The sequence below is a fragment of the Chelon labrosus genome, assembly GCF_963514085.1.
Source record: "Chelon labrosus genome assembly, chromosome: 1".
Lineage (NCBI taxonomy): Eukaryota > Metazoa > Chordata > Actinopteri > Mugiliformes > Mugilidae > Chelon > Chelon labrosus.
This window is the reverse complement of record NC_140337.1, coordinates 17,878,409-17,896,265: the sequence shown is the minus strand read 5'-3', so window position 1 is coordinate 17,896,265 and position 17,857 is coordinate 17,878,409. Positions and strand designations below refer to the sequence as shown.

At 43.6% G+C, this 17,857-nt stretch overlaps 3 protein-coding genes across 3 annotated transcripts in view; all 3 read right to left on the bottom strand.

Moving 5' to 3' along the window:
• fam113 (family with sequence similarity 113) overlaps window positions 1-1,722 on the bottom strand; it is a 7,279-nt gene extending 5,557 nt beyond the window's left edge. Inside the window, exons 1-4 of the mRNA XM_084547551.1 lie at window positions 1,544-1,722; window positions 1,141-1,222; window positions 884-963; window positions 460-692 (exon numbers count right to left, since the gene is read on the bottom strand). Coding sequence (XP_084403677.1) covers window positions 460-692; window positions 884-963; window positions 1,141-1,213 — 386 coding nt within the window. The 5' untranslated portion in view covers window positions 1,214-1,222; window positions 1,544-1,722. The remainder of the gene's footprint in view (window positions 1-459; window positions 693-883; window positions 964-1,140; window positions 1,223-1,543) is intronic.
• Window positions 1,723-2,188: 466 nt separating this feature from the next.
• Window positions 2,189-10,341, bottom strand: rpgrip1 (RPGR interacting protein 1; the record flags this gene model as incomplete). Its single annotated transcript, XM_084549480.1, has 30 exons — window positions 2,189-2,442; window positions 3,065-3,192; window positions 3,293-3,377; window positions 3,456-3,645; window positions 3,715-3,794; window positions 3,894-3,948; window positions 4,071-4,146; window positions 4,266-4,462; window positions 4,555-4,611; window positions 4,773-4,993; window positions 5,112-5,227; window positions 5,323-5,555; window positions 5,686-5,837; window positions 5,953-6,298; window positions 6,379-6,542; window positions 6,637-6,754; window positions 6,837-7,016; window positions 7,114-7,164; window positions 7,268-7,371; window positions 7,458-7,678; window positions 7,758-7,831; window positions 7,926-8,072; window positions 8,154-8,177; window positions 8,292-8,397; window positions 8,586-8,726; window positions 8,954-9,056; window positions 9,160-9,365; window positions 9,508-9,625; window positions 9,729-9,782; window positions 10,254-10,341. 30 exons carry the CDS (start codon window positions 10,339-10,341, stop codon window positions 2,189-2,191), a joined length of 4,089 nt encoding a protein of 1,362 aa, XP_084405606.1.
• Window positions 10,342-12,652: 2,311 nt separating this feature from the next.
• On the bottom strand, window positions 12,653-15,803 carry LOC311493801 (E3 ubiquitin-protein ligase TRIM39-like; the record flags this gene model as incomplete). The annotated part of the gene is made up of 7 exons (XM_084552585.1): window positions 12,653-13,291; window positions 13,379-13,524; window positions 14,203-14,229; window positions 14,327-14,474; window positions 14,577-14,810; window positions 15,030-15,125; window positions 15,234-15,803. 7 exons carry the CDS (start codon window positions 15,801-15,803, stop codon window positions 12,869-12,871), a joined length of 1,644 nt encoding a protein of 547 aa, XP_084408711.1. The 3' UTR covers window positions 12,653-12,868.
• Window positions 15,804-17,857: the final 2,054 nt, after the last annotated feature.

Here is a 17,857-nt window from a genome sequence, read left to right as displayed (position 1 = left end):
CCCAGAAACAAGCAAATCTCGTTCTTGATTGGGTCTTTAAATTATGTCGTCAACAATTCTGATAACTTTCTGTCATTTGAGCTGTCAGGTCATCAGTCTGAGGTAAACTAGGTCGCCCGGCTAACCGCCAAAAATGGATAAATGGCTAAAACGGATAGATTGTCCTTCCAGAGAAACCTCAACCGCTACCACCAGTCAGCTCATATGTTTTCTGGGTGGCGGGGGTGGCGGCAGGCTCACAGACATTTCTTTTTCTAGCTGCTACAAGCACGTGAGAGTAGGGGGTACATGTCTGAAGGGGCATGAACATACTGTCCACTGGTGGATCATGGGTTCAGGCCGAGCTACGATTTCTGCCTCTGTGCCACCCTTTTTCTGGCGTAACACACAGCAGAACTAGTACGTGATTTATACGAAGGCGTCATCCTGATGATCCCCCTCCACAAAAATGGCACCCACCTTGAAATATCCCAAACGCAGGAGTTGACGATGACCACATCCGGTTTCAAACCGCGGCGGAAGTCTGCCAGGACGCTCCGCATGTAGCGAGAGTAGATGCGCGTGACAAAGTAAAAGCGGACCAGGTGGTGGGCGGACCGAAACTGGCGAACCTCCCTGTACTCGGTCCCATTGTGCATTTGGCCCAGGCAGCCCCCTTCCACCAGGCAGTCCTGTTCGAAGCTCATCTCACCCTGAAGAAGCCAGTGCGAGATAATTACAACCAGGATGACATTTGCCCTGATGCAGAGATGAAATACAATATATGTTTAAGTTTTTAAGACTTGCTACAGAGATCACAGCTTAAAGACTAGCCTACAGACAGATGGCACTTTTACATATACCCTTCCCTCCTCTTTTCAACCTGGTAAAGGTCAGTCCTTGCCTTGTTCCTTAGTTGTCTTATGGAGAGATATTTGTCCTTCTGAACCAGCATAACAAGGTCCTTATAAATGGAGCGATGAACTAAAGAAGGAAACACATTCATTCATCAAAGCATCCTCAATTCATAGCCTGAAAAATGGACAGTACAACCACTTCAATAGCAAGAGGAACCATTTTGACATTATGTGAGTCAGTCTTGCTTGTCGTAAACCAATTTTCATTGTCTAAAAAAAGAGGAGGATTCAAGTGTTAACTCACTGGAGTCTCCCAACACCACTATGAACTTGTTGTGGAGGAGCTGGCTAGCTTGTTTGTGGCTCACGCACTTCATGGTTTCCTTCTGTTAATAACAAATAAGTCAAACACCGTTAAAACATTTCCAGTTAAAACATTTTGAGTGAGAAAAGATGTTCTGAACAGAAAATAAGTTAGTTCAGGCCTTTAAAAAGTGCTTCCAGCAGGTGTAACGATCAGGATTCCTTCGCAGCAATTAGCAACGGTAACCACGTCTGCTGCTAACAAGCTAACATTAGCATGACGACCTAGCCTCAGGGCCATTAGCCGAAATTACCGTTATGTAATACTTACCTTTGTTGAATTTAGGCGGCAAGTAATTTGTGACTAACCAGCAAGCCGTTTTAAAAATGTAACGCCAACTTACCGTTTTCTTTTTTTTCTTTTTTTTATCAAATTTAAAATCGTAGACACGGATTTGCTTTGGGAAATTTCTCGAATCTGCCGTTAATCCAAAAGACGCAGGTGTCTTAAATTCAGGGATGCTTTTACGGACTGTCGGACAATTCCCTGTTCACGCTATTATCATCGGCGTCAAACTTGACTGAAGTGACTTCACTGACCTCCCCCTGCGCTGTATATAAAAGTAGTTTTTTTCAAATTTTATTGAACAATTGAACAATTAAATGAATTAAAATATGCTTTAAATGCATCGACTTGTTTGTCACAGTCTATACATCAAAATTCATTAATGGAATAATTGGAATAACACTATACATATAGATGAGGTAGTTTGTGGTGATTTTATACACACAAATAAAAAAAACAACCAACAGTTTCAGGTTCAGAGTTTAGGTGACAGTTTAGGTGAGTTTTGAGTAAATAAATCTAAAATAATGCAAGTCACATGATATGGATGTAGAGGATTAAATGCAAGATTGAAAAGACTGGACATTAGTTGTGTCTTTCAAAAATGACTCTTTATTTATTTTGCTCAAAGTGTTGAACATGCCACAAACAGGGAAAAGAAGATTCCTCCTGGTGCTTAAAATCTTTAGTATTGTTTCTACTTTTAGAAGTCATCATCACAATCTGTCATCTGATCTTTTTTAGTCTCTTCTTCATCTTTCTCTTTCTCCTCCTCCTCCTCCTCTTCCTCCTCTTCCTCTTCCTCTTCCGCCTCATCTCCCTCCTCGTCAGTCTCGTCGTCGCTCTTGGCCTCGTCTTTCTGGTGATACTCCTGGTATATCCCGGTCAGCGCTTTCGCTGCTTCCAGAGACACTTTCAGGTTTCCTATCACCTCCTTGTCTTCATCGACACTCACAACTGGAGAAACACAGATTCAGATATTCACATGACTTTGAACAAAATCTCTATGGAGCACCAGAAGTGCCAAAATAAATAAATGACTCAATGAAAAAAATGTATATAATCTGAAAATAAATGCCAAATGTGACATAAATGAATACTGTGCTGTATTTATTTAAGTGGCCATTTCATTTATGCACTGATTTATGTTTAAATGTGTTGTTGTACGTGTCATTGTTTTCAATTATGTATAATTTTCCCCTTTCCAACCAATGTGTTTTCCCAGTCAGATTTTTCTTTTTACATTTTTCATACATTCATCTTCAGTATGCAAGTGAGGGGATTAAGAAATAAGACATATACATGCCTTATTTAAATAAATACAGTGAAACTGATATATCAAATGATGTCATGTAAAAAAAACATTGCCTACATTTATTTTAATCACTTTTGGTACCTTTAGTGGCTTTTGATCTGATCAGTTGTGTCATTTATTCATGTAGGTTGGATTTGGGACATGATTTTTTTACTCATACTGTGACCTCAATAAAGTTAAAATTAAAATCAAGATAAATCTTTCTTCAGTCGGACCATAAAATAAATATAACTGACATATTTTTTTTTTCACTCCTACACCTACTGTCAATTTGCTGTTCAATGACATCATTTCCTGTCAGCAGCAGCTCCTGTAGGTCCAGAAAAGCGTGTCCAACGTCCACACACTCCTCGTCGTCGTCCATCGGCTCACTGACAACTGTGAACTTAAGCCTGCCACGACACACAAGACGACACACACGCTTGCATTTTTGGAAAACATCCACGAGGAACAAAGACACGATCAGACACTTTTACTCCCAAACATCATTACCTTCCTTGGTTGGGGTCAGCGCCCTCCAACATGGTGTAAAGATACTGTCTGAGTGGAGCTGACTGAGAACCATCCACATAGATCACTGGGACAGACAAAGAGATTTTCAACATAAGATAAGATAATTCTTCAGGGACACAAAGACACATAAAACTACTCTCACCTCGCGTGAAGTTGTAGTAAACCTCCTCCCCGCGCGTGGGTTTACGGAGGGACATGGGCGTTTCTGTCGTCTCCATTGGGACGCCCAGCAGCCGATACTCCACGTAGACACGCTGCACTGACTTGTCCAGAACCACATGTGAGGATGGTTCAAACGTCAGGGACAGGATCTCAACTCTGAGCTTATCTCCCTGAAACACACATTTCATTACGTCTGGCCGGCATTTAAAGTGAAAGATCTAACTTGTCTTCAATCGTACCTTCCTCATTTTTCGTTTTGGTGGAATGATGATGATGTCGCTTTGTGAGGAGCTTGACTCTGAAGATTCAGGGGTTTCAGCTGTATGGCCAGAAACAATAGGAGAAGAATGAGAAAGTTAAAGACCTGTTTGCATTTCACAATACAAACAGCTATATGTTGGGGCTTTGAGCTAGTTACCACTTTCACTCCTTTCCTCTTCAGCCACTGATGCCTGATCCACAGAGGGAAGGTCCTGAAAAAAAAAAAACACTCTAAATTACACCGATTATCTTCACACATCACTGTTCTGACTGAAAAGGACTTCGTATGTTGTGATCATGTGTTTCAAGAAGCATAGACGGCAGGTGAGCTGACCTGAGTCCTGTCATCGCTGGACGAGCTTCTCCTCGACGTGGCGGGGGATTGCTTGGAAGACGTTCGCTCTGCAGATCTTAAATAGAATTAAATAACATGTTTCATTACATATTCATTATTTTATCTTGAAAATATTCATAGCAGAGGTGGAAATTATAGAAAAAAGGCATATGGGGCTATTTAGGTTACACTTACTTAGTAGCTGGTAAGTGAGAGGGCGTGACCCGTCTTGTCTCAGGTGTCAGATGAGGTGTTCTCTGGTGAAGTTCAGGTGACCTCTTGGTGGATCTCTTCCTGTTCGTGGACTGACGAGCATCCGGCGGTTTCACAGACGTCGTTACCTCTGCTCTCACGTCGTGCGAGCTTTTCTGTTTGACGGGCGGAGGCCGAGGCTGTGAGCACACACACGAATAAACGAGCATAAGCGTACTGTGCACTTCTACTGAAAACACTCATCCACATGTAATTCGGCTTGAAACCGTACCCAGGCTTCTTTCTCTTTCTGCACAGCTTTGGTTTTCTTGGGATCGGGTTGCTGCGTCTGGGGTAAAGCCGTAGAAAAACAGGTGTTAAGAGAACAGGAATAAACACACAGGTATCATATATTTTAGCATTCATGCTTTGGTTTTTATCAGTTTGTGCAAATAAAATACGTCAACACCTCCTCAGAGAATTACTGATATTACATTTTAATACCATCACCTTGACTCTGGGCTTGGCTACAGGCCTCTGTAACACTTCCCCCTCCTCTCTTCTCCTCTCCTCCGTTTCAGTGCTTTCCATCGCTCTGATTTGTTTGTCCACTCCTCTTCCCTGTATGCCCTGCGAGCCATCCACCGTCGGCTGAAAGGGGTACTTCCATTTCAGCATGACTCTGACCATGCCCCGGGGTCCACCGGCTGAATCCCTCAAAACATAATCACCTGACGGGATGGAAAGAAACATTTCAAAATCGACGAAGGGAGTAGTTTGATTCCAGACAATCTGGGACAAAAACTGCAACTAAATGAATGCCTCTTATAGTAAGCATGCAGTTGTCACCTCGAATTTCTCTGCCCGTGGCCAGGGCTCGCAGCGGGACGGGGGTCTTGGCCAGGTAGGCTGGTGGTATCTGGTCATCGCTGTCATCAAACACATACACCCACAGACTGCTAGACCTGGGCGAGAAAAAAATAACAGTTGAATGGCGTTAACGTTTTTTTTTTGTAAAGACTGTTTGGAGAACTAAATGTATAGTTTTAAATGAGCATACCTGAGGTAGTGCAAGACGTCAGCTGTCACCGCTAGTGGGTAGCTGGTGGCATCATTGAACACCGGATCAGCAGTGCACTGGACTGTGTTGGACACATGAGGCGGCAGGTCGTAGAGCCTGTACGTCAGGTACGCATCAGGAAGTAGCCCCGGCCATCGAGTATTAAGGCCCACACAGCGCTCCAACATCACCACCAGCTCATTGGGGATGCCTCCACCGTAGTCGTGTAACTCCTGACGCAAATATGCATACTTGTTTCTTACTTCTACCACAACATAACCAGGCTCCTAGACTCATAGACTGAAAGAAAAGTCCATTGAGCCTAAGTGTTAAAATCTAAACTAGTTCTTCCCTCTGTTTTACCTCATGACTGATGTCTTGCCAGCCAAAAGAGATCTGAAAGGGACTCTTCTGTCTCCTCTCGGTTCCACTCTCAGCCACACCATCCACGGGCTCTGCTGGAGGGAACAGGCGCACCCAGAAATCCACAACACCAACCATTTCCCCATCACGTCCTAGGACAGAGAGCAGACACACAGAGAGATTAATATAGATTACCAAAAAGAAGCATGCAGAGGAGGAAGAATCAAATCCCCTATATACGTAGAGTTTTGAAATAACATTACTGACCTGTGATATTGACTCGTCCACCGATGCGCTCCCCTCTCCTCTCTATGGCACCGATGAGAGACATTTGTCCACTTCCGTGAGTCACAAACTTGACCCCTCCCAGCGCCTGGTGGAGCTCCACTCTGACCCTCGACCCCTGACCTCCCAGCCTGCCCAGATCCCGGACTGTCAGAGCATAGCGGGACGTGAAGCCGTAGTTGGGTTGGCTTCCCGACACCAGAGGGGTCGAGTGCACCTCGAAGTCCAGCAGGCTGTAGGTGCAGAAGGTCACGATGTCTTCACCTCTGCCGGCTCCTGGACGGATGCTGCCCATGATACGAAGCCCTGCCGGTGTGAAGGTGGCGGCCTGGAGGTGCAAAACATCAGTCACCTGGGAAAACTGCTTGGAATTTATCAAAAATCATCAGTTCACATACAAATTTTTACCTTAAGGTGGATCTCCAGCAAAGACTCCCCAGCCCTCAGCTGAGAGAAGGACATGTCATCCTCAATGGGCTGTACCACCTCCTGATCTCCAGCTGGCCATGTGTACTGTACTGGTATGGTCCGTGTGTAGTTCCTGGGACTGTATGCTAACTCCTTCAACTGGGCTACAGACAGATAATAAAAAACGAAAGTACTGAGATGTGAGTAACTAATTATACACCACTGCTTCTACAGAAATGGGCACAGCTGTTGTGATACCTTGTAAAGAATTGATCTGTAGAGCTCTTTTTGCTAAAAGCTTGTCTTTCTCTGACATCCTCCTCCTGTTCTCCTCCGTCTCTCTTTCCACCCTTTGCTTCACCGTATTTAACTCTTCCTTGGGGAGGAAGTAAGAGTTTTATTAGAGACATGTTTAGTTGAAATGTGAAGACAAAATAAGACATAGAAAGTGGCTAGACCTGCAGGTCTTTAGTGATTCGGTGCTCCAGCAGTAGAAGGTTTCTGGTTTTCTGTAACTCGAGCACAGTCTCGGCGTGCGATGCCTGGATGTTTACCAGCTCACGGGTCGATTCTTCCACCTTCCCGTCGGACGAGAGAAAGTGCAGACTCTCCCTGCTCTCCTGTCGCATCCTAAACGCCTGTTGTTGGATGGACATCGAGAAAAAATAAGGTTTAAGAGTAAATTACGTCAGTTCAGTAAAAAAAAAAATAATAATTGTACGAGAGATTGCAAACCTTGATCTGCAAAAGAGTTTCACTGAGATCCTCGACACTCATGTCAAACACCTGGAAGGGAGCAGAGAGATGTTTCAGGATATGCGCTAACAACAGAATAACACAGATGTGAAATTGCTGTTTGCAGTTTATTATTCAGGTGTCAGTTTCAGACCTTGGTGACAGAGTCCAGTCTATCCTGCAGAGCAGAGATCTGCTCTCTGTACTGGTGTATCTGCCGTTCCAGATGCGCCTCTTTGTCCCTTTTCACAAAAAACTCTAAACACACAAGACACACACAGGTGAATAATGAACGAGGCGGAAAACTGACGTTCCTCGTCATCAAAGCGAATAAGACCTCTTACCACTTTCCTGCCCACCCTGCTCCTCCAGTCTCTCCTTCTCTCGCCTCAGTCTCTCCACCTCCAGCTCCAGCCGGCCTCTCTCCTCCCTCTCAGCTTGCAGCATTTGCTCCACTCTCTGGACATCCGTGCTGCAGATGTTTTCCTCCACCTTCTCCCTCATCTGGCCCACGTCTCTGTGTTTTTCCACGTGATCACGAAGGCTGCTTTGGCCAGATAAAGTCCTAAGAAACAGGGCAGGTAGATTTAATGGAATCATCGTGGACGGAATATTTATGTGCCTGCAGGAATATAACTTCTTGCCTTTCTAGTAGAGTGTCATAGTTTTCTTTGATCAGATCCCTCTCTCCTTCCAAGTCGGATATCCTCTCTTGGAGCTGAAAGAGAAAAGACTGAATCTTTTAGAAAATCCCTTTTCATCTTGTGCAAGATCTGCATCTACGCTCTTGTCTCTCAATTTAGACGTGGCACCTTGTCCAGGGTCTGTCGAGACAAGGCAGTAGAGGTGAGCTGTCCCTCCAGGTCCAGGGCTCTCTGTCTTTCTTGCTTCAGTTGTTCCGCCAACTGCTCCACTTTCTCCAGCAGGGCTCCCTGGCTTTCCCTCAGTGACCTCTGACTCTGAGGTATACATTTGAAATTACTACAAGCAGTATCGATTAAATATTCATCAAACTTTGTGAGAGCGTGTGTGATATTTACCTCTTCTAGCTGATTCTCGTATGCCTAGAAAAGACAGAAGATACAGATGATGTCTAGCAAGCTGCCGCCAACACATTACATTACTGTTAATATGACAAATGAAGAATGAGCTGCAGAACAAACGATAGCACATCTAACCTCTTGCAGGTCGGTGAACTTCTCCTGGGTGACTCTCAGGGCTGCGCTCTTGTCTGAAAGTTGCTTTTGTAGACGGATTATGTCCACGTTCTCTCTGATAGTTATTCTGGCATAAAAAAAGATAAAAGATTTTAATGGTTAAAGATCAAAAAGCAGTGTTGGCAGTGAGATAAGAGGTGGACAGAGGCCAAGATAGTTGCAGGGCAAAAAGAAGGAAGTGTGCAACATTACGTGATCTTACCCATGCAAGCCTTGCACCAATGCTAGTGTTAGTAGTAAAAGCAGTATAGCCACCTGTGTCTGTCGGCCTGTTGCTTCCTCATCTCTCTAACTGTTCCCTCAATCTCCTTTTCTTTCTCTCTCAGCGTGTCTCTGAGAGTCTGGGCCGCCACCTCCAGCTCTGTCACCTTCACCTGCTCCGTCGCACTGGACCTGCTGGACGGGAAGAGGGGAGAAACACAGGCAGCGTGAGGGAGGAACAATGAGATGAACTAGGGTTCAGCAGTTAAGAGAGAAGGTGATAGTGTCTCCATAGGCTGGATTTACCTGCGTCTGTTTAAGAAAAAGCAGGTGGAGGAAGGTGTATCCCACCTCTCACTAAACTATGACCCCCGTACAGGATAATATAACTACCTGATGTCAAAACATTACACATTACTTACAATCTCTCCATCTCCACTCTGGTGTCTTCCACTGTGGGTCCGTATCGGGGCGGTGCAGTTTGGGCTGCCCTCCTGACTCCACCCTCCGCCTCCAGGTTTTTACCTAAAAGCATTAACAGAGGGAGAGACGAAAGCATCAAAGGTTGACTTTATCTTGACCTTCCTTCATGTTTCTTACACATCTCTTTGCTCCGCTACACACTCACTTTTGCTGTACTTGTAGGGCGTGCGTGCGCCCAGGTCCATGATGTGCTGCTTGGCCAGGCTGAGTTTGTTCTGTAGCACTCCCTTCTGGCTCTCCAGCATCACCACCCGAGCTTCCAGTTCCTGTATGGTGTCCTCCATGTCCCTGTCCTTCACGCCACTAGACCCGGGACGGGCCTGGCGAAGACGCATCAGCCTAGTGGACATCCTGGTGTCACAGACGGCATTAAGGGAACTGTTATTTCTGCATATGGTGTTCCAACAGTACTGAGTGTCTAATTTCCACCATTCCCTGTTTTGCCCAGATGTCTGCTTTTAGGGTGAGTGTCAACATTAATAACGTGCGTTACCTGCGTAGCCTCTGCCCTTGTGTACGCGTGTGTTGTCTCAGCACACTGTTCTCCTCCTGAAGTCGGAGACACAGGTCCTCCAGGTGTTCCCTGGGAAACCGAAACAGGCGCTGAGGGTCTGCCGGATGCACAAAGAGAAGACCCAGATGAAGAAAACTGTTCGTATATTAGCAGAAAATGAACTGCGCACTTTTCATTTAAGCTCGGACAAGTGGTTCTACCTTTCATCTTCATGACATGGTGCTTCTTCCACGGCTTGACGTCACGTAGAGTATCTGAGAAAACAGCAGAAAGGTGACGTCTAAACCCTAACTGCTCAACATTAAAGTCTGTTCTCAGTCAAACCTTCAATGAAAAATAATAAGTGTCTCTCAGCAAACTGTCTCTACGGCATTCTACTAAAATCTGTTGCATTAATTATGTTAAGGTTAGGTTTTGTGTAAGATCTGCTAAATGTTAACAAGTTATTGAACATATTCACGTCCCACAGCAAACAGGTTGATAGGACATGATGCAAATTGATTGCAGAGCAGATGGCTGCAGAATCGTTTTCCTTAAATTCCACAGACATTTCGTACAGATTGTTTGCTATGACTAAATGCAAAACAATCCCATGATGAAGTGATTTTGTTTAGACTGAATAATGGTCTAAAACGCCTGGTTTTATCTTCCCTATGATCCCTGGTATTAATTCCTGCAGCCTTTAATCATTACAGGAAAAAAGACACATATCAATAAACACAAACCTGGGACAGTTGGCATCAGCCCCCCTCTCATCAGTCCCACATCCCTGACTGGGAGGTCCCCGGCTGTCTCGTCCACCACCGGCGACATCGCAGCTTTTTTGCTCAGCCAAAGCTCCGGTCTTGCAAACTGGAGTGTGAGTGAAATCAGAACATAATAACGGTTGTCATTCTGCAAATAATAATAATAATAAAATGACATTTTACGCACAATAAATGCAGTTTGCAGTAATGTGCTTTTTGAGGTACACATAAAACCTCCAGACTGTAAATGCTGTCAACTTGCTGTCAGTCTACACACATTGTTCTGCAGCTAGTGATTTAAAACAAATACATAACAGGTCAGTACAAGCATTTGCAATCTGATATGCTCTAATAAAAACTATGTTAGCAAATGATTTGACTCACCGCTGTATGTTGGCCTTCCAAAATGAAGCTCTGGTGAAGAGTGTGTCGAGTTCCAACTTTAGCCTTGTGTATAACCTGTAGGTGTCTCCTCCCTCTGCCTGGATGATATCAGTTTTAATCCCTCTTTAGCCTGCACCCTTTCTTCTTTCCCAACTCATTTCAAAAGTCATCTTCCTCACTGTAATCAACCCAGGAGTTCACAACTATGTTAAATAATTCTTTAAAATGTGATGTGTTCATGGGCATGCATTTGGTTCAGTGACATACCGTTAAGTGAGCGTGAGTGCCGAGTATTGCGTATAGCGCCTCATCCTGAGATTCAATCCTGCAGTCTGCCTCGGTGCTCCATCTGCCTCGAGGCTAATCCTATTCCTGTGCTAATCTGATTAGCGAGCATCAAGTTGTGCAGTCTAAGATGCGTTCTGGAGTCAGTTCAGTGGTCAGACCTGTAATAACTGAGGATAGCTATTATTGGAAGCGAGGCAGGTCCAAGATCTGTGCTCAAGGTTTTACTTTTTAAAACGAAAACCAACAAAGGGGAAGAAGAAAGGGGGAGGTGGACGAGAAGAAGCATAAACAATCGATAGGACTGGTAGTAGAAGAAGGAAAATCACAAACAAGATACACATGAACTGCGAAGGTAGTAAAATACACTGCCACCTGGATTTAACTAAGCAAATACATACAAGCCTCCTATTGGAAAATTACTGCATGGGTGATGCTCTTTCAGCTGGCAACAAGTTATTTAACCCCAACTGATGCAATGAGTAGCTTCTCATTTCTTAAACAACCATGTCGAAAGACACATCCTGTGGTCGTAGAAAAGATGTTAGTCTGTTTGAGAAGGGTCAAATCATCGGCATGCATCAAGCAGAGAAAACATCTAAGGAGATTGAAGAAACTACTAAAACTGGGTTAAGAACTGTCCAACGCATTATTAAAAACTGGAAGGAAATCCTGATTGATCATGATTTGTGACGTTTGGTGAAATCAAATCAAAGAAAACCAACAGTAGAACTCAGGGCTATGTTTAATAGTGAAAGTAAGAGCATTTCCACACGTACAGTGTGAAGAGAACTCAAGAGATTGGGACTGAACAGCTGTGTAGCCTTAAGAAAACCACTAATCAGTGAGGCTAACTGGAAAAAAAAGACTTCAGTTTGGGAGCATAAAGATTGGACTCTGGAGCAATGGAAGAAGGTCATGAGATCTGATGAGTTCAGATTTACCCTGTTCCAGAGTGATGGGCGCATCAGGGTCTCAAGAAGAGAGGCAGATGAAGTGATGCACCCATCATGCCTAGCGCCTACTGTACAAGCCTGTGGGGGCAGTGCTATGATCTGGGGTTGCTGCAGTTGCTCAGGTCTAGGTTCAGCAACATTATGTGTCCAAAGAATGACGTCAGCTGACTACCTGAATATACTGAATGACCAGGTTATTCCATCAATGGATTTTTTTCTTCCCTGATGTTCACGGGCATGTTCCAAGATTCATGGGGCTCAGATTGTCAAAGAGTGGTTCAAGGAGCATGAGACATCATTTTCACACATGGATTGTCCACCACAGAGTCCAGACCTTAACCCCATTGAGAACCTTTGGGATGTGCTGGAGAAGGCTTTGTGCAGTGGTCAGACTCTCCCATCATCAATACAAGATCTTGGTGAAAAATGAATACAACACTGGATGGAAATAAATCTTGTGACAATGTAGAAGCTTATCGCAACAATGCCACAGTGAATGTGTGCTGTAATCAAAGCTAAAGGCGGTCCATTGAAATATTAGGCAGCCAGGCAGTGTATAAAATGAAACCAATTCAACCTCTAGTTGTAAAGCAAGGCCAACAGTGTTTGATGTGACTAATTAGATATTTATTAAAGAAATAAATGTATAACAGTACATGGCACTTAATTATAAATCATTTATACCTTTAAATACATTTTTATGCAGTTGTATTTGTGGTGCAGCTTCCCCTATTTCCAAGATGCACAGAGGAGCGTTGACCTCTCTAGATTAGATTGTTTCTATTGACTTGAAGTCAATACTAGCATGCTATTGACTAAAGACTTGAAGTTTCATTTAGACATTTAATAACAGCAAGTATATTTTATATTTAAACATTTAAACTTGAAATAGCAAAATATAATTTAAAGAAGTAGCAACAGAAAATATACAGCTTTATGGGATAAAATAGGAAATCCCACTGGATTGCATCATATCGTAAAATCGTCTAAATCCCTGCCTCCACTGGCAGGACGGATGACAAGTGGTGATTTGTTGCTGCTGCTGTCACTCATATCTGGGTTAAACAAGGGAAACATGGCCTCAGTGAACCGGAACTTTGTGAAGGAATATATGTGCGATTTGGCCTCTGCATCGTAGAAAGACACCGTCCCGTCCTCGTAGTCCAAAAACACTCCAACAACGCGAGGCCTCCGAGAGAGACTCAGCAGCTCCGCCTGTCCCGCACATGCCCGGTACTCACTGCCCTTCCTCAAACAAACCGCCCAATAGCCGTCCTCGGGGCACAACGTGACCAGACCTTTCCTGTTGACAGACTGTCGAGCTACGCCCAAATCCCACGCTGTCTTATCTCCCACGTCCACCTCCCAGTAGTGCCGGCCTGTGGTGAAACCCTGTGTGGCAAGAGAGACTCACGTCACTCTGAGGTGAAACATAAAGGCATTCCTGCAGGAACAAATACGAATCACAGCTTTATTTACCCTGAGGGCAAGGACACATGGTGCCGTATCGAAACGCTCTGGTATATCAGGCAATTTTTGTTCGACGTCTCCATCCCGGACTTGTCTCCCATCCTTTGATACAACCAGCCAACGATTAGCTGTCCTGGGGTCCAGGTGAACATCAGCTAGAGGACAGTGACATTACATTATTATAATATTATTCCTAATACTGTAATGAATACTTTTCATCTTGATCAGTGATCACTTGAGGCTGGAAACTAAATCTCAAATTCTCTCTATATTTACACCGATCAGCCACAACATTAAAACCACTAACAGGAGAAGTAAATAACATTGACCATCTTATGATAACGCATTGTTCTGCCGGGAAACGTTTGAACCTGGCATTCATGTGGATGTTACTTAGGCATGTAGCTCCCACCTAGACCAGACCAGGCACCCCCACCCCATAGCAATGACACTCCTTGATGGCAGCAGCCATCCCCAGCAGGATGCAGCCTGACACAGACACACACACACACACACAAAAACACTTAAGGAACAACTCCAAACAAAAACAGCACATGGTGTTGACCTGGCCTCCAAATTCACTAGATCCCAAACTGATCAAGTATCTGTGGGATGATCCACAGAGGCCCCTCCCCTCAACCCATAGGACCCAAATGCCCCCCGACCAAAGGACACCCCCAGAAGGCCCATGTCCACTCTCTGATGAGTCACCACTGTTTTGGAGGCACAAGGGAGACCTACACAATATTAGGAAGGTGGTCATAATGTTATGCCTGATCGGTGTATATACTGATTAATAAAGTACGTCTTAAAGTAAAACGTGATTGATTTACCTGCATATCGCTGCATCTTCTCATGCTCTGGAAGTTAACACAAACATATGACCAGAAATGGAACAAAGCACATCCAGGTGTTTAATATAGTGACACTGACATTAAAGTCTCTCTAGAAGCTGACCTCGAATGGAAAGCCTTTTGAGCTCTGACTGCAGCTGCTGTTCAATGTTGGCCACTGCTCTCCTTAAAGTCCCCAAGCATGTGTCTGAATGGACGATGATGTCAGAGCAGGCTTTGAAAGATGGAGGAGAACTCAGAGCTGGAAACCTCTGACACACAAAGAGGTCGGAAATGATTTTAAAACCGAGAAGAGGGCAGACAAGATGGGACACTCCTCATGTTGATGGTTTGTCTAGATGTAAACTGCTGACCTGCACAAGATGAAGGTGGTCGTCCGTTTGAAGCAGCTGCTCCGTCTCCTTTCTTCTCGTCTGGAGGTCGGTGATTTCCAGCTCCAGCTCTGTGATGAGCCTCTCGGCCCGCTGCTCTGCCGCCGCCTGCGTCCTCCGGATGATCTCCACCAGCTCGGCTCGACTTCTCTCCATGGTGCGAAACAGAGCAGAGAAAACCTCCATGCTTTCCTCTATGTCCCTCTTTGAGATCTCCTGAGGGCATCGAATAAGGACGACAAAGCAGTAGGTGAACTGGAAAAACTAGTAACAAGATCTCTCTGTGACAGATTTCCTTCTAATATTTTAAAGGTGTAAACGTGTTAGAGAGCACGCATTCACCTTCCTTTGTTAAACATTTGTGCTTTGTTTAAACTTCTGTTGTAAAGGCCGACCTTTCATTACAGGAAACCTCCTGTCATTATGTCGACTCACTTTGCTGAGCTCCACAGAGCGTTTGATCTCCTCCACTTTCTGCCGTCTATCCTTGATCATCTGCTGAACATCAGCGTCAACCCTTTTCATCTGAACCTGAACATCCACGCAAGGAGAAAAATGAAAACACAAAAGAGTTTACATGAAAGGCATCAAGGCTTCCAAAGCATTTATGGTGTAGTAGTGTTGAGCCTAGTATGTCACCTTATTTTCCTGGCTTTCTCTTTCTACCGGGATGATGTCATGAGAGCGGTGGTCGGTCTCGGTGCAAAGCACACAAACACACTTCTGGTCACTTCTGCAGAACAGCTCCAAGAGCCTGTGGTGCCTTTTGCACATCCTGTTCTCCAGCATTGCCACAGGTTCAATCAGCTTGTGAATCTTCAAGTTGGCAACTCTCAGGTGAGGCTCCAGGTGAGTCCCACAGTACGAGGTGAGACACACGAGGCAGGACTTCAGAGCCTTAGTTTGCTTTTCCACGCACACGTCGCAATGAATCATTTTTCCCGCCGCTGACGTCCCATCGTTCTGCCTTCGCGCTCGGATCTGCTCCGACATTTCCTTGGCGAAAGAGTTTTCGCAAAGCTCGGGGCGGCCCTCAAATTCCGTCTGACACTTGGGGCAGCTGATGGCAGGGCTGTCGTTCCAGTGCGATGTGATGCAGTTGAAGCAGAAGCTGTGACCGCAGGGGATGGAGACAGGCTCGGAGAACACATCCTGACAGATGCAGCACTGAAATTGCACCTCTGACAGAAGAACGCTGGGAGAAGCCATGACCTCAGGACCTTAGGAAAAAAGACATTAATCATTTACAAGCTGGATCATGGGAAAGGTATTTTTACAATGAAGAGAAATATTTAAAACTCTTATTACAGGCACTGTGAGCACTTTTATTATCCCACTGTGGGATGATTTAAAGGAAAATCTTATCTTATCTCATTAACTTGAAACAGTTCAAACCTGCCGGCTGGCCAAAGTCCAGCAGCGTGGTCACGTGACTCAGTCTCTCTGTTTGAATATTAGCTTGAAACACAGGCTGAAAACACCCATTGAGAATTGAGACACTGAGGTATTTCCTATTTAAAACATGCAAATTCAGCACAGGAAACATCCCATAACACACCGCAAAACCCTACCACAGAATAAACACTAATACCTTAAAACATGAGTTCAGCCGTAAAATGCTTTGTATCTGTGTAGTACAGCAGAAATATTACAGAGATAAACTACACGTTTAATCAACGTTTAACTTCAGAAAGACGCAGTATCCATCAATCATTCGGTTTTGATCTTACCTTTGCTTTCCGTGGAAGCTGACCTCTGAGGTAGCAAAGACAAATACTGGCACACTGTGGGTTTGAAGCCAAAGTCCTCCCCATTCAGCTGTGACCACTCCCTCTGGAACAGTTTTGTTCCCACCGGGGCTTTTTTGCATGTTGTTCCAGGGTGGGAGGAGTAAAAGCTGAATCAGGTGCACTAAAGGACTGAATGGTGTAGTATTTCTTTGTAATGCATTATGTATTCATATAGATGTGGACTGGGATAGAAAGATAAAGATAGATAGATAGATAGATAGATAGATAGACAGATAGATAGATAGATAGATAGATAGATAGATAGATAGATAGATAGATAGATAGATAGATAGATAGATATAGATATATAGATATATAGATATTTAGATAGATAGATAGATAGATAGATAGATAGCTAAATAGATAGATTGATATTTAGATATATAGATATTTAGATAGATAGATAGATAGATAGATAGTTAGATGATAGATAGATAGATAGATAGATAGATAGATAGATACTTTATACAGAGGGAGGTATTTAAGTCACATTCACGTTTTCTTCATTCTGAGACACTTCATTTCAATTTGAGTCTAACAATATTATAAAGAACAGGAAACAATTTTAACACACACAAAAGCTTCACACAGTCACAACCACTCTCTTTCATTATTGCAGAAAAGATGATTTAATGTTTGATTTGAATATGAAGAAATATAAAGTGACAAGTATAAACCATTTAAAAATACTATGTTTTTTGCATGGCACTGTACATCAGTTCATTCCCTCTCGCCTCGTCTCCACTGTTATCATGTTAGGTGTAGCCGTGAGGTAGGACCCGGGGATACACAAGAAAAAAACAAACGAGGTCACAGAAAACATTAAAAACTCCAAACCAGGACCACTGGTCTCATGGCTTAACCGACAGAACCGTCAGGGACAACGACTGTGGCGGCACTCCGTTCTCTCTGAAGAACTAGATGTAAGCAAAACAAACAAAAACAAAACACCATGCAGCATACATTAACGTTAGTACTAGACAAATACAGTTTTATTCCACTTGAATTACAATAAATGAATATAAACAGAAGTTTGTCTCACCTGCTCCAGCACAGCCTGCAGGTCTGATTCGGACAGCTGAGTAAATGACGTCAGTCTTGTGTTCAAACCAACAATATAAACTGTTGACACAAATACATAATAAGTTATTATAAAAATAACAATGGGACACTGTTAAATGACATGTAAAACATGTAAGTATTCAACATCATTTAAACATACTGTACATGTGTGCCATTCAAGGCTACGGACACTATTAAATACACTACATACTGCATATGTTATATACTGTATGTACTATTAACTCTACTATACCATTAGCGATTATAATTGCTAAAAAAAAATACTTTAACACAAATTCATGAAGTAATAACACTTAACATAATTTAAATATCCATAGTTTTACTAAAACAATATGTAGTTTCTCTAGAAGGTAGTAAGACAGTTTCTAATCATAATGACAAATTATTAAT